This window comes from Grampus griseus, assembly GCF_964374135.1.
Source record: "Grampus griseus genome assembly, chromosome: 11".
In the NCBI taxonomy this organism is placed as follows: Eukaryota; Metazoa; Chordata; class Mammalia; order Artiodactyla; family Delphinidae; genus Grampus; species Grampus griseus.
The window spans coordinates 99,652,760-99,668,742 of record NC_139005.1 but is presented as its reverse complement, the minus strand read 5'-3'; the positions used below and the strand labels follow the sequence as shown (position 1 = coordinate 99,668,742).

Below are 15,983 nucleotides of genomic sequence, written 5' to 3'. Positions count from 1 at the left end.
TGCACCCCTCTCGTCCGTCCCCCTCCTCGTCCACTCGCCCGGTCCGCCTCGCGGCCTTTCCTCGTCCCCTCGCCCCGCCCCACTTGCCCCGGCCGAGTCCTCCCTCCCCCGTCCAGCCCCCTCTCAGTCCCCCCAGTCCGGCCCTCCTCCCCAGCCCGACCCCCTCTCCCTCCCCCGCTCCGCCCTCCCCGTCCCCCGCCTGGTCCCCCGCGGCCGCTCTGCGTACGGGGTGACGCAGCACCGCCCACCCGCGCGCCCCGCCCGCCCCGCGCCGCCGCCGCCGACGCCGACGCTGCCGCCGCCGCCGCAGCCGCAGCCGCGACCCGGGCTCCTGGGGCCGCTAACGGTCCGGCGCCCCTCGGCGTCTGCGCCCGGCGCCCTCAGCCCGGCCGACCCGGCGGCGCCCTGGGCGCTGGGCGCGATGGGGGCCGCGGAGCCGCTGCGCTCGGTGCTGTGGGTGAAGCAGCAGCGCTGCGCAGTGAGCCTGGACCCCGCGCGGGCGCTGCTGCGCTGGTGGCGGAGTCCGGGGCCCGGAGCCGGCGCCCCCGGCGCGGGTGAGTGTCGCCTACGGCCCGCGGGCTCGGCCGGGGTGGCGGGGCAGGGAGGGGCCGGGGAGGAGGGGGCGGGGAGGCCGGCAGGCGGGGGCCCCGGGACCGGAGGCCCGGAGATGGGGGCCGGGGTCTCGGCAGCAGCTGGCAGGGAGGAGTCCCGGGCGCCGAGGGTGTGTACACTCCGGGACCGGGGTGACAAAGAGCGAGCGCCGGAGCGGGGGCGGGGGCGGGGGTGGGGGGAGGTGCCGGCGGGGAGGCCGGAGCCCGGGCGCCTGCGGTCCCGGCGAGGATGCGACCCCGGAGGGCGAGGCGCGGGGTGGTGACGGCGGGGCAGGTCTGCGGCCCGGGAGGTGTCGCCTGGACGGTGCCGCATCTCTGTGACCGGCCCGCAAGTATCTGAAAGGCACCATCCGGATCGATTGTGAGACTGATTACGGATGGATCCCGAGGGAGTGCCGGCGCCCCGCCCTCGGTTTCAGTTTAACCCGAGTACAGATGCTTTTCGTTAGCGGGGATCCAGAGTGGGGTCAGGAATTCCTGTTGTAAAGTGAAAGACAGGCTCATGATCTTCTGTCTGGGATGTGCTCCCTGGTGGGGTTGGTGTGGGTGTTAATTCTGGTGCAACAGGCTGGACGTGGGACCTGCGGAGGCCCTGCGATTTGGAGAAGTGTAATTTAACTGAAAAGGGCACTCTCTCTCCCCAAGGAGAAGGGGCCAGCGGCTCCCAGGGCCGAGACGTCGGCGGCAGAGGGGTGGGCAGAGGCTTATCAAGGAGGTGTCATTTGACCCCTGGCAGGAGGAGGAGGATTACAGGAGGCGCCTTTGGCCAGTGAGAAGGGGGGAGGCGTCCATGGCTGGCGAGGAAGCGCAGGGCTGGCGAGTGTGGGTGTGTTTCCATCTCATTCATTTGTCTTTCGCAATTTTTTATTGAGGGCCTGTCCGGGAAGGGCGCGGCGGTAATCCTCGCCTCTGCTCAGCGCACGTGACAAAGTCCCTGCCGCAATGGAGCATTTTCCATTAGAGGGAGAGACAAGAGGGGAACACATAGGGGCGTGTATGTCTCAGAAGAGCCCTGCAGAGTGGGGGCAGGTCGCTGTGGTGCAGGAGGTCTCAGAAGTCCTCACTTGCAGGAGGGCATTGGACCAGAGCCCTGGAGGGACCTGTGCACATTGGGAAGAGATGGTCCTTGCAGGAAGACCACAAGTGCCAAGGCCGGAGGTCCACGGGGTGCTGCAGGAATGGAGGGAGATGGGGGAGGGGAAACGGGGCTGTTTGGGTGGCGTGGGCTGAGATGGGGACCCCAGGAGGGCTTTATCCATCTTAACCTGGAGAAGGGATCCCTGTGGCAGCTTGGAGGAGAGCAGACAGAGGAGGGACTGCAGGTGGGAGGTTGCTGGCCTAGTCCTGGTGGGAGTGGTGGCGAGCAGGGCTGGGTCTGCCTGGATTGAATGAGCAGCGCCAGGGGAACGTGAATTCCAGGTTTGTAGTTACTGAAACTGCAGGAGCAGGGATTTCGTTGTTAAGTATCGGGGAGGGGTGTGTAGGTCAGTGTTCTCTGGTGGATGTTCTGACTTTGGGATGGCTTTCAGATGCCTTGGGGGCAGTCGGGGGTGCTGTGATGGGTCTGGGGGTGCTTTCAGACACTGAGGTTGTGTGGCTCTGCTGGTGGGGGAGCGGTGAGGCAGAGCTGGCCGGTTAATTGGGGCCAAGGTCAAGGGCGGTCTCGGACTCTTGTTTTCTAGCCTCGGCGTCACCAGAAGCATGGTCTGCAGAGAGCTTATCTGTGGTCGGGGGTCTGAGGCTCTACCCTTCTACCAGCTTTCTGTTGGCCCCTTGGGAAGACATGTCACTCCTCAGACGTCATCCTCCGACCTCCTGCCTGGTCTGTCCCCGAGGGCTTTTGGGCCTTCCTGTAGACCTCTCGGCGTAAGGATGGGGCGCTGCCGTTTCGTGGGACCTCTCGGCGTAAGGATGGGGCACTGCCGTTTCGTGGGGCACTTGGGCGCAGCCACTGTGCTTCTGTCCTGTATCCCATTCAAGCACGATGCATTCCTGCGGGGCAGCTTCTCCCGTATTTTACAGATATAGAGAGTTTTAGAAACCAGCCCAGCTAGTGGTTGAACCCGGGTTTGAGGCGTGGTGGGTCCAACTCCAGCTGCTGTGCACCGGGTGGTGTGGCCTCCCTCAGGCCACAGCGGCCATGTGGACACTGGACAGACCCCACCCGTCCGGGGCGTCTCGGTGGGGAGGTCGCTCCTCGCCTGCCCTCAGCCGGCCGCCATTATGGTCTGCGGTCCGCAGAGCCTCGGGTTTGTGTGACGTGCTTTGGGGTGGCCCCTCACTGGCACGGCTGCCTGCCCTCTTCCCGGGAACGGTGGTGGCTTCACTCTTACAAACCGTGAAGGCCCTTTCGTACAGGGACCTGGTATGCAAGAGATTGGTCCCCTCCCCGGAGGGGCCGGGGCTGTGGGAGCCCTGGCAGCCCCTGTGCAGCCCACCACCCTGGGAAGGCAGTGGGTCAGCAGTGCAGGGACGCAGCTGCTGCAGCTCGGGGCCTTCCCATAGCGGCACCCCCAGGGCAGTGGGGTCTGTGTCAGGTGATTGCATGCTTGACAGCACCACTGGCAGCAGGGAGACAGGAACCCGTCCACGCGGGACATTTCATTCAGTTACGGAGTGGCAGTGCCCGGCCGCTGCAGTCCCAGGCGTGTCTGCTGGCGGGGATGGACTACGGCTTGGCCGGGGAGGGAAGGGAGGGGAGGGTTGTGCAAAAACAGACTGATGGGGTAGGGAGTGAATTGAGATCACCTTCGAAGGACAGAGGAGGGACCTGCCCCGGGGCAGCCGCGTGCACCGGGTGCAGCTGCTTCGTCTGACGCGCTCAGTTTCTCCATAGCATCGCCCCTGTTTGCAGACAGGAAAAATGGAAGTTGTGAACTGATTGCAATTGATGGTAATGTCCAGAAGGGAGCTGGCTTTTAATCCAGGCCCACGCTCCTTCATCGTGAGGGGGCTCAGCAGTTGAGAGCAAAGGAGGGACCAGGATTTCAGGGGGCAGCGTTGTCTGGACCCAGGAACAGCTGCTCTTAAGGAAGCTGTGAGGCTCCGGGGCGCCATCCTGGCCGGAGGTGGGGCAGACTGAAAACAGGAAACCCAGACCCAGTCTTCTCACAGTGGGTCGGGCTAGTTCAGCTTGAAACAGAGTGAAACTGTATCTGGGCTGTACCCCCCGGGGTTCAGGAAAAGAGACTCTGGATGTGTTCCTTTAGAGTTGGAGCTGGGAGGAGTGTGTTGGCACCTGGGGGTGGGGTGGGGCAGTGCCCAGGCTCCACCTTTGAAGGAAATCCTCCCCTTCCTCTGGCAGCTCCCCCCGAACCTGGGATGCCCCGGGGCTGGTGGGGCTCTCCTTGGGTAGGTCACTGCTATATTTACAGAGTGTCCCCCAACACCCCTACGCAGTGCCCAGCAAAAGGTAGGCAAGCCACAGATACTTAAAACAAAAAGGTTTTTTATGCTTATAAAAGTAACTCATGTTGATTTAATAAAATCTAGAAAACACAGAAAAGCACACAGAAAAAGAATCACCCTTAGTCTTAACCTTCAACAGTGAATTTTTTTTTTTTTTTTTTTTTTTTTTTTTTGCGGTACGTGGGCCTCTCACTGCCGTGGCCTCTCCCGTTGCGGAGCACAGGCTCCGGACGCGCAGGCTCAGCGGCCATGGCTCACGGGCCCAGCCGCTTCACGGCATGTGGGATCCTCCCGGACCGGGGCACGAACCTGCGTCCCCTGCATCGGCAGGCGGACTCTCAACCACTGCGCCACCAGGGAAGCCCAAAACATGATTTTTTTAACGTCAACTTTATTGAGGCATAATTTGCATACAATAAAATTCACACATTTTAAGTGTGTAGTTTGGTGACTTTGCCACGTTTGATCAACTGTCCTAAGGAAAAAGACAAGTACTTAAGGAACTGTGTTTAGGCTTTAGAAAATGTATTTTCTGTGTGTTTGTTAAGATACTGATGACCCCCTCCTCGTGTCCCTCATCCCCATTCCCCCGGGGCTCCTCGTGTGCCTGTGCACGGCAGGTGCTGAACAGCCCTGTGTGGATGGCCGCATATGGGAGGTGAGGTGTGGCCTGCCCCTGGCCACATGGTGAGTGGAGGCTGCCTCGGGACTGGGCTCCGGCTGTGTGGGATGCAGCATGTCCTGGGGTCACTGCTGCCACTGGCAGGAGAACGTGGGGGGGAGTGGTTGCTTTGCTGTTTGCTCTCCCAGCACTCTGACTTTTCTCTGGAGGATGTGGGTTTGAAACCATTGGAAGTGGCTGGGAAGCTGAATGGTTTGTGTAAAGCCCACAAATTCTGCAGAATCCTCTAAAGCATAAGCACCACAGATCCTGTAGTCCTGTGTTTCAGTATCCCCTGACGTGTCTTAGTTATGCCCCATGAGGAAGTCAAAAGTGCTGTAGACAGTGTCAGATGATGTAAAGCTAACGCCCTGCACAGTGTGATAGGAGGACTCTCAGTATATTTGAATAGGAAATAAATGGCAATCCTGTCTACCTGTTACAGAAAAAAAAAAATAGAACCTCATTCTAGGTTTGCATGTGATTCACTGTCGGAAGAGACGTACAGGCTTTTGTGGTTTCGAAAGCGGATGTCAGGAAAACAGCAGTCCTGCCTGCCGTCTGTCTCTCTAGGCACCTGCCTCGGTTATGTTCAGGTTATGTGACTTAACAGTAGGCGAACGTGGTCATAAATATCGTAATCTGAGATGATTCCAAGGTTAACTTTTATTTGTTACTCTAAAATAGGTCAGCAAACATTTTCTTCAAAAGCCAGATAGCAATTATTTTAGGCTCTGTGGGTCACAACTTCTCAGCTCTGCTGTTTTAGCACAAAAGCTGCTGTAGGCAGCATGAGAGTGAATGCACGTGGCCGTGTGCCAACAAAACTTTATTTATGAACGTGGACAGCAAGCTGGATTTGGCCTGCGGTTTGCCGACCCTGCTCTAAACCATTATGTATCCTCATGCGTTTCCCTGCTCTGTTGTTTGGTGCATTCACGTTCAGGATTGCTATGTCTTCATTTTGGATTGACCCTTTTTCCGTTGTGCAATGCCCTTCTCTGTCTCTGATCATTGTATTTGTTCTGGAGTCTGCTTTATCGGTTGACATGGCCACTCCTGCTGCACACGCCTTTTCCATCCTTTTACTTTCAGCCTGCTTGCATTATTAGATTTGAAGTGAGTTTCTTTAGACTGCCTAGGGTTGACTCATGTTTTTTAATTAACTAAGCCAATCTGTGTCTTTATAATGTAAATAGATTAGGGCTTAAGTCTACCATTTCATTTTTTGTTTTCTGGTTTTCGTTTCTCTGTTTTTCCCTGCCTTCCTGTGAATTACTTAAAAATATTTTTTTAGAATCCCATTTTGATTTGTCTATATATCTTCATCTTTTCTTTTAGCTGTTTATGGTGGTAAACTATCAGTGTTGTTTTTGAGCGCACCTCTTTGTACAGAGGTGGAGTGGTTCCCCAGAGTATTGGTCTATATATACGTATCTCATCCCAGTCTTGTGGTGCTGCCATGTTACCAATTTGAGTGAAGTGCAGAAACCTTACCTCTCTGCATCACTTTACTCTCCTGTTTTATAATGAAATTGTCTTAATTATTTCTTCTGCATGCATTTAGAACCACATTAGTGTTATAATTTTCTCTTCCACCCACAAACATTATTTAGAAAAGTCAGGAAGAGAAGGAAATCCTATTGTATTTACCCATATCTTTGCTTACTCTGTTCTTTCTTCCTTTTTTTTCCCCCCCGCCAGGGACTCTTGTCACTTCACTTCTACTTCCTGCATCCTTTCTTTTATGATAGGTCTGCTGGCAACAAGTTCTCTTAGTTTTTCTTCATCTGAGAATGTCTTAATTTCTCCTTTATCCCTGAAGGAGATTTTTGCTGGGTGTAAGGTTCCAGGTTGACCATTCTTTTCTTTTCAGCACTGGAAAAATATTGTGCCACTTCCTTCTGGCTTCCATGGTTTCTGAGGAGAAATCCACTGTCATTCAAAGTTTTCTCACCTGTAGGTAAGGTGTTGTTTCTCTCTTGCTGATGTGAACCTTCTTTTCCTTGTACTTGATTTTCAGAATCCAGACTGTAATGTGTCTTGGACTGGATTTCTTTGGATTAATCATATTTGAGGTTATGCCTTTTGTCAAATTTGGGAAGTCTTCAGCCATTATTTTTTGAGCACGTTTTCAGCCCCTCTCCTTCTCTGCTCCTGGGACTGTAGTGACACACATGTTGGATCCTCCATTATAATCCCACAGGTCTCTGAGGCTCTGTTCGTTTTGTCTTTTTCTGTTTTGTTTTTAATTCTGTTTTCCTCTGCTGTTCAATTTTAGTCATTTCTGTTGTTCCATCTTCCAGTTCACTGATTCTCTCGACTGCCTCTCCGTTCTGCTGTTGAGTCCACCTGTTTGTTTTCTGTTTTGGTTACTGTATTTTTCAGTTCTAAAATGTCCATTTGGGTCTTATTTATATCTTCTATTTCTTTTTTCTTTTTTAAAGATTTATTTATTATTTATTTATTTTATTTATTTTTGGCTGCATTGCGTCTTAGTTGCAGCATGCGCAGTCTTTGTTGAGGCCTGCATGATCTTTGTTGAGGCATGCGGGCTTCTCTCTAGTTGTGGTACACAGGCTCCAGGGCATGTGGGCTCTGTAGTTTGCGGCACACGGGCCTTCTAGTTGAGGCACGAGGGCTCAGTAGCTGTGGCGCATGGGCGTAGTTGCCCTGCACCATGTGGGATCTTAGTTTCCCGACCAGGGGTCGAACCCGCATTCCCTGCATTAGAAGGCAGATTCTTTACCGCTGGACCTCCAGGGAAGTCCCTATACCTTCTACTTCTTTGCTAAGACTTTTTTTCTTTGCTGAGTCTTTATGTGTCTTCATTTGTTTCAGGTGTGTAATTGTTTGTGAAGCCTTTTCGTAGCGGCTGCTTTAAGGTCCTTGTCAGACAGTCCTAACATCTTTGTCATCTCGGTGTTGGCATCCAGCGATTGTCCTTTTTTTCTCTCGTTTTGAGAGCTTCCTACTTCTTGGCATGGTGGTTGATTTTAGATTGAAACCTGGACATTTTTGTACTGTGTTATGAAATTTTTGTTTGTTTGTTTTCTTTTGTTTTTGTTTTTGCGGTACGCGGACCTCTCTCTGCTGTGGCCTCTCCCGTTGCGGAGCACAGGCTCCGGACACGCAGGCCCAGCGGCCATGGCTCACGGGCCCAGCCGCTACGCGGCATGCGGGACCCTCCCGGACCGGGGCACGAACCCGTGTCCCCTGCATTGGCAGGCGGACTCTCAACCACTGCACCACCAGGGAAGCCCCTGTGTTATGAAATTTTGGATCTTATTTAAACTTCCTCTTTTAGCTTGCTCTCTCTGACACTGCTCCATCAGGGAAGAGGGGGACTAGTTACCGCCAGGTGGGAGAAGAAGTCCAGGTTCCCCTCGGCCCTGTTGACAGTAGGAGGGGAGGGGCTCCTCATTGCTGCTGGGTGGGCTAGGACTTCTGGCCCCCCACTAGGCCTGCACAGAGACCCCCTTGGCTGGAAGGGGTAGGGGTGCCTCGCACCTGCTCTCCAAGGGTCTCCTGACACCTGGGTAGGTGGAGGTGGGTGGTGGTGAAAATCCTGACTTTCCCCTAGGTCTCCCCTGACACCACCCCACTACTGCTGAGTGAAGGTGGAAGTCCGCTCCCCCTTTGTCTCTCCCGACCCCTGTGGGGAGTGAGGCTCGTTACCAGCTGTCTGGGATGAAAGTTCTGGCTCCCTGCGTGCCTTCCCTCACGCCACGCCACCCTGGTGCCACCCTACACCCTTGAGGGTGGAAATCTAGGCTCCCATTTGGACTTTGCTGGCGTGTGGGCGTGGGGCCAGGTTTCCTGTGTGTTTGTTGCTTGTCTAGAAGTTTCCTGTCTTACTGGGCCGTCCTTCCCCTGGTCCTTTGCCCAGAGAGGGCACTCTTTGTTGGGGTTTTTGGTTTGTACCCACTGGCATTTCCAGGTTGCTGGATTCTTCAAATCTGAGGTGCTTGAGGCAAAAGGAAACCCAGGGAAGTCACCCCTGTCCTTCCCTGGTCCCGAGGTCCCCGGCCAGCTTCCTCCTTCTCCCACCTTTCAGAGTCTCCCTGCGTTCGTGTGACACATGGCTCAGTGGAGGAACAGGGAAAAGCACACCTCGTCCATCATCTCGGCAGCAGAAGGTCCCTGTGCATTTTTAAAAATATTTTTTCTCTCTGTTATTCAGAACAGATTATTCCTACTGACCTGTCCAGCTTCACTGGCTTCCCTCTGTCCCCCCCACTCCGCTGCTGAGCCCGGCTAGTGGGTGTTTTATTTCAGATGCTGTACTTTCAGTTTTAAAGCTTCCATTTGGTTTCTTCTAATAGCTTATTTTTCTCTCCTGGGAACTTCTGTCATCTTTCCATTCATTTTAAGAATGTTCAGCTGTACCTCACCAAGCACGGTTATACCGACCACGTTAAAGTTTTTGTCTGATGCCTCCGACATCTGGGTCATCTCAGGCCGGGCGTCTGTGGACTGTCTTTCCCTTGGGCATGTCAGCGTTTTCTGGTTCTTGGTGTACTGATTAATTTTGTACCCTGGACATTTTTCATATTTCTTTGTAAGGCTCTGGGTCCCGTCAAAGTCCTTTGGAGAATTTTCTTAGGCAGGTGCTCAGCCTGGTTGTACACAGACGGCAAGTCGGTCTCACGTCGTGGGAGGGGTTTCCACATAAGTCCAGCTCTCAAGGCCTTTTTCACGCTGTGGGGGGCCACCCTGGTGTTTGTCACTCGAGGGTGAGTCCGGGGCCGGGGAGCTGGCACACTGGGCAGTTCGGCTCCCAGGGCTCCTCTGTTCCTGGAGCCCGGCGCGTGTCAGTTCACGGGCAGGGCCAGGACGCCCTTCCCAGCCCTGCCGGCCACGCTCTGGCTCCTCTGGACAGAGGGGTGGGTGTTCGCTGTCTGCATCCAGCGAGCTGTTCTAGACCTCAGGCTGCGCTTGGCTCAGAGCTGGGGCTGGAGAGGAAAGGAAGGCTCTGGAAGACTGCCGGGCGCTGCTCCTTCTGCGTGGGTGCTGCTCCGGCCACTGGCCCGCTGCTCTTTGCTTTTGGCGCCTTCAGTTAACTGTCTCCCTCCCATCTTGTCCAGACCTCTTGGTCACCATCAGAGGAGGGATAGGCGGTCGGGCGCCTGCTTCATCCTGGTCGGAACTGTGTCTGTCTCGGCTGACTTTCTCGTGCCGGTAGTGCTGTGCTTGCCGCCTCGAGTAATCCTCACCATAGCCCCTGGAGCCATGCTGGTGTTGTCCCCATTTCAGAGACGGCAGTCTGGGCAGGTGGGGGGCTGCTCCAGAGCTCGGACGCTGAGATGCTGGGGTACGCCCCCTGCAAGGACGTGGATGCCGGGTTCGTTTCTGCAGCGCCCACTGCCTTTCCTGGCAGGCAGGTGGGGGGAGAGCAGGGTTCTTGGAGCAGGAATCAGCCTGGCTGCAGCCCCCAGCGGCCGAGGGCGGGGCCGCCACACGGGCCCCTGGTCACTAGGCTGATGCTTGCACAGAGTAGCACGTGGTCGGAGGAGCCTGTGGCTGTGCAGGTGGGAGTCGGGGACGGGCTGTTTCCTGTGTGTGGAAATGCAGTTGTGCCAGAGTTGGCTCCACGGTATACGGTCCGCAGGTCCAGGGTCAGTGCAACCTGTCCCCTGAACCTACGGCCTGGGGACCCGAGGAGAACCCTGTCCCGAGCAGGGGTGGCAGAGGCGTTTCCTGAAAGGCCAGGCCCGGTCCTGTCACAGGTACTGATGGAGCAGAACCCTGAGGGCGGCAGGGCCGGGGGCCACCTGGAGCCGGACGCTTGGCCAGGTCGCTAGGCCGCTGGTGCTCCAGGACTGCTGGGCTCTCCCTGCAGTGGCCAGGGTCAAAGGCCAAAGTGCGACAAAGGTGGTAGCGAGTCCCTCTTAGGCAGGACTGTTTCAGGACGGGCGGGAGCTGCTCTGGTTTATGGGTTTGGGGTCAGGAGGACACGGAGATGCCTTATCTTTCCGGACGGTGTTGATGACATTTCTTCACGTGGGGGCGACAGCGAACTGTCAGCAGTGTGATGTCTGCATCCTGTCTCCACGCCCCATTCAAAGGGAAGGTGCACGTGTGTGAGTGTGTGCACAGGTGCATGTGAGAGACTGCAGGAGCATGTGCACGTGTGCCTGTGTGTGAGCAGCGGCTCCTGGGTGGAAACGGGCCGCCCGCCCTGCCCGCCAGCCTGTGGCCCCAGCAGTCCCCGCGTCTCGTCTTCCTCTCTGGCCACACGCCTTGTGCAGCCTTTCTCAGGAAACCAGTGGACATCAGACCGCACCCGATCCGCGAAGCCGCTGATTCCCAGGCCTCCATCCAGAGCACGCCCGGCTCCCTCCTTCCCGGGGACCCCTTGGCCCAGGTCTGCGTGGCATCTTGGGGGCCTGGGAGGATGGTGCCAGGCCTGCAGCGGGTCTGCCCTGGTACCCAAGGGCCTGGGAGGCCTGATAGAGAATGTTCCGTGGAGGGGGGTCCGCGGGCCGGGGCTTTGGGCTCATTTGCCAGAAGCGGTGCTGCCTCAGAGGTCTGGGTCCCCGGAAACACGCGCTCCTGACTCCTCGTACTGTCTGTGCCTCAGCTGACAGCTCGGCAGGGACGCCAGGAGCCGTGGGGCATCTTAGATGAGCGTCCAAGGCGGTGAGCCTCCGGAGCTGCTGCTCCCTGCCTGGGGCTGCCTGGCCTGCGGCCCTCCTGGGCTCCGGCACCGCCTCCGCCTCCGTGGTACTTAGCTCCCTCTGCTCCAGCCCCACTGGCCTCTGCCTGTCCTGAAGCTCCGCAGGGATGCTCATGCCCCAGGGCCTTTGCCCAGCTCCTAGGTTGCCATCAGCCTTTGTCCGTGAGGCATCCCATCCCCCTGCAGCCCCCAGCCCCGTGGACCTGCTCCACTGCCTTTTCCATAGCATTTATTACTCTGGATAAGTTGATAAAACACGTATATCAACTTCGTCGTTTCTCAGAGGCCTCCCCACATCCGACCGTTACCTGCCAGAGGGCGGGGTTTTTGTCCCGGCACCGCCTCCCTGTCTGAAGCTAGGTGGGCCCGTAGCAGTGCTGAGCACGTGAGTGGAGCCTGGTGGGGCAGCTTCGGGCGCAGTGCCTGGGCTTTTTAATGTTTACTCATGAGCCTTGGTGACTCACGTGTGTTAAGGTTTAGCATAAACCACGATATACCTGATAATTGAATATCTTCTAAGAGAAAAGTACATCTTGAAATATTTTAGGACCTAAAGATGCCAAGGATTTTGTGCCTGGAGTGATCTAGAAAGGTTTAAAAATAGACGCAACTGAGCTGGACACTGATTGAGCCCACAGAGAGCCCGTGGGGCTCCAGGTGGGCCCCTGGCCTGCCCTGCCAGCCCCCCCCAGCCCGCTGCTTCTCCCTGTAAACCTGACTATAAATGGCTAAACTGGTCGGGCCGCTTTTCCTAAGAAAAGTGCCTGGTGCCCTCCCTCTTCCTCTGATCCCGGGTCCCTTATCTGAATGCCCTCAGCTGCCCTTTTCTGTAGATCCCATGCTTCCCTCCTAGGCCTGTACAGTCCCTGGCTGGTGAGCATGCCACCTGGCACTCGCCACCTTCTGGAGTTTCTTGAGCCTAAGAGGATAGAGTGTCCCGGACAGGATTACCTCTCAGGACACTTAGCCCCGTGCACCCGAGTCATAGTAAGAGATGTTACCTGCCCCCTGCCCTGGAGTGCGCTAAGAACAGCTAACACACGTGGGTGCGGCCAGGCGCCAGGCCCTCTTCTCAGCACTTTAGGTGAGGGTCCTTTCATTCTCACGTGTCCGCATTTTACAGAGAAGGTGACTCAGCACAGAGATGCCAGGCATTGGCCCAAGGCCACACAGCTGGGAAGCGCCAGGGCCCAGTTCCAGCCTTGGCCTCTCCTCTGGATCCACTGTCGGCCCTTCTGGTCAACAGTGGGGACTGCTGTCAGGCCGGAGTGAGGAAAGGTGGGCCTGTGAGCCAGGCTTGACTTCGGGTCAGAAGAGATGAAAAGGTAGGAAGGAGGCTGCTGGGGAGGAGGGTTCCTCCTGTGAGCATCCCCGGGTAGCTGCCAGAGCTGCAGTGGTGCACAGACGGTCAGGGCCCCTGCAGCACATGGGACACGCACACCAGGTTCCCTCCCAGGCTGGTGTCCTGGTGACGTGCTGGCCACTGTGGGTGTGCAGACAAGGGTCAAAGGTCACATTGTACTGGATCAAGTAAATTATAATTGACCAGCACCTCATCTGAGCATCGGGAACTTTGGGGCTAAAGTAACGAGGATAGACTTACAGTTTTGTTTGAAATTCTTGTGTTACTGAAATAAACCAGTAAGGGACTTCTCTGGCTGTCCAGTGGCTGAGACTCTGCGATTCCACTGCAGGGGGCACGGGTTAGATCCCTGGTCGGGGAACTGACATCCTGCATGCTGTGTGGTGTGGCCAGAAACAAAACAAACAGACAAAAACCCAATAAGAAATAGTTACAAATGGAAATTTAATTATTAACCCAGATCATTCGGTGGAAACAATTATTGTTCTAATAGAAACGTGACCTGCTGTTGATGAGTCTGTAGGACTTGCCATTCTTCTTCTAGACAGATAACCCTGGAGTGGCAGCCACGCAGCCTTACAGAGCTCGTAAAAAATCGACGAGGAGCTATGTATTGTCGAGGAGCTACGTTGGTTTGTTTCCAACTTTGTTTCCAAAGTGATAGGAATCTAATTTTACTTAAACTTTGTGTGTGTGTCAGGCTAGACTGGGTGAAATGAGAGCCATTATGGGTGATACAGTTTTACTTGGGATCCGCAGGGTCAGCGTAACTAGATTGTCTGTAGCGGGGTTGTCTGTAGCGGGCTGCTGATGGGTCGCCGTTGGGCTAAATTTGGCCCAAATTTGGTCCACAGATATTTTTTGACTTGTCCAGTGAGGTTTTCTTTTCCTTTTCAAATTGTAGTCAACGTTTTAAATCAGGAGATTTCACACCAGAATATCCAAGCTTCGGGCGTATCCCTGAGCGATGTCGCCCGTGTGCTGTGATCAGGACTGTGGCCTCCAGGTGGTCGGGGCGCTTGGGTGCCACCCGCCCACCGCCTTGTGGAGCTTCGAGAACACGATCTTGAAACGTCAAGCTGCCGGACGCATTTCCCATTTCTGTGGAGTTAGAAGACACATTTTTTCCTATATGAGAAAAGCCATTGGGGGTTGCCTGGGCTGGGTAGGGTACCTGAGAAGTAGCTACCTTCAGGATTTGCCTGTTTTGACTGAAATTGGAAAACTGTTCTAGAAATGTCTAGTGGGGCGTGTGGACACGCAGAGGGGGAGGGTGCTTACCCAGTGTCCACCTGTCAGTCCTCGTGCTCCCCTCCGTCGCCCCTGCGGGATTTGCGGCAGGTGTGGACCTGCCGTCACGGGCCGTGGCAGGTGGCAGGTGCTCGAGACCGTGGTTTGTTGTCTTGGTGGCGAGGTCTCGGGCACACGTCTCGGAGAGGAGAAGTACTTTGTGACATTCATGCTGTAGGAGAAAATGTGTAATGCTTGAAGAGATGGAAAACCCGTCTGTAGGTTTAGTCCTCAAAATGCCTCTCTCTCGTTGGAAATCCAAATTCTTCCCTTCTCGTGAAGCCACTTAAGTCTGTCCCTCTCCTTGTGGCCTTTTCCTGTTCTGAATTGGTATCGCGGGTGGCGGTGATGTCACATAATCCAGCCCTGAAGATCCTTTCACCTAAGGCCTCACGTGGAGGCGCCCGGGGGAGGCCGCTGAGTGGGGAGGCAGCGGGCGCAGGGGCGGCTCACCCAGCCAGGCACAAGCGCCGCCCACTGGCATCTGTCCTGGCTCGTCGGCGACCAGCAGGTCCCCCCACTCGGTGCCTTTGCTTGCTCGTCTGTCCAGCAGGGGCGTCGGCGACCTGCCCCAGCGGGCCGTGGGGTTCTGTCCGCGGGGAGCGGTAGCTGGCGCGCGGGTGCCTCTGAAACCAGCCGGGCCTGTGGGCCCCCCGCTGCCTCCCAAGGGGACCTCCACCCGTGACCCCTCCCCTCCTCCCCGATCACATCCAAAACCTGTCGTCTGCTGGGCCTGGGACGCCGCTCCCCCAAGTGCCGGGACAGTGTGGCCGTGTGGTCACTAAGTGATCGTGATGTGACTCGGGCGTGTGGGGTCTCTCGTGGCGCCAGCCTGCTCTCCAGACTCTCATTGTCAAACTGGAGCAGGTATTGATGAGTGGAGGGAGGGCCCCCGCCCCGCAGGGCCTTGGAGAAGGTGTGCCGCGCTCGCCGCCGAGGGCGCCTCGGGAAAGGGCAGCGTCTGCCTTCAGCCCTGACATGGATCTGTGGGTCGGGTCTGGAAGGTCGCAGCCCAGCTTTGCCCACCGGCCGTGATGGTGTCGTGTAGCAGATGAGAGCGGCACGCTGGCGCGGATGGGGCAGGCGGGGATGGCGGGGCAGTGTGAGCACGGTGACCACGTCCAGTGAATTTGTTTTCTGCGCGGTGTTTCTGGACTCTGCGAGGTGGTGAGCTGAGAGCAGCAGAGCTCCCTGGTCTTCCTTTCCACGGCGAGCTCTCACCCGGGAGCGCTCTGCTCCTGCCCCACGTGTTCAGGCGGCTGAGCTGCCGGGAGGCGCGTTTCACCTGCGTAATGACTCAGGGGGTCAGGCGGTGTGACCTCAGACCCTCGGGCTCTTTCTCGGGAATGGGCCCCGGTGCTGGTGCCCCGGGGTGGGGCTGCATGGCTGCCAGCGCCCCGGCTTTTCTCTCTGGCCTCATCGCCGTCTAGTTCCCGTGGACGTGCGTCTCAGGCTGTGACACGATGCATCAGGTGCTCCGTGGGGACCTGCCCTGTCCTGTCCCGTGTGATCCCTCTCACGCGGATGACATGTCCTGGGAGCGGAGTAGTGCCCTTGACTGTGAACTTGTCTTTGCTCTGGTCGCCCTTGGCCCCCTCGATGTCTGTGGGACCCTGGCCACCTCACCACCAGCACGGGGTACGTGTGCGCTGACACACGGGCGGTCGGTCTCCTGGGGGAACAGAGGCCACTGTGCGCTCGGCTGTCCAGGAACTTGTAAGATAAGCAGATTGACAGACAGCAGGGACTCTTCTCCCCCCGAGTCACAGCCGTGAAGCACACTCAGCGTTCGTGGGTCACAGTGAGCACTGAAAAGCCTAGAACAGAACCGAGAACGGTGGTGACAGCGGCCGGAGTCCTTAGCTGTCCCGGGAGAGCTGCGGGCCTGCAGCGTGGGCGCCCTGTCCCGCGGGCATTTCTGGAACACGGTGGTTTCTCTGGAACACGGTGGCCTTCGGTCACCACCCCTGT

General features: G+C 56.7%; 1 protein-coding gene across 2 annotated transcripts in view; it reads left to right on the top strand.

Moving 5' to 3' along the window:
• Positions 1–421: 421 nt before the first annotated feature.
• The window catches only part of CERK (ceramide kinase), a gene marked incomplete at its 5' end in the record, with an annotated part of 50,040 nt that continues 34,478 nt past the window's right edge, over positions 422–15,983 (top strand). For both annotated transcript variants that reach the window (XM_082665199.1, XM_082665198.1), the window contains one exon: positions 422–554. In XM_082665199.1, the coding sequence (XP_082521325.1) occupies positions 422–554 (133 nt within the window). The remainder of the gene's footprint in view (positions 555–15,983) is intronic.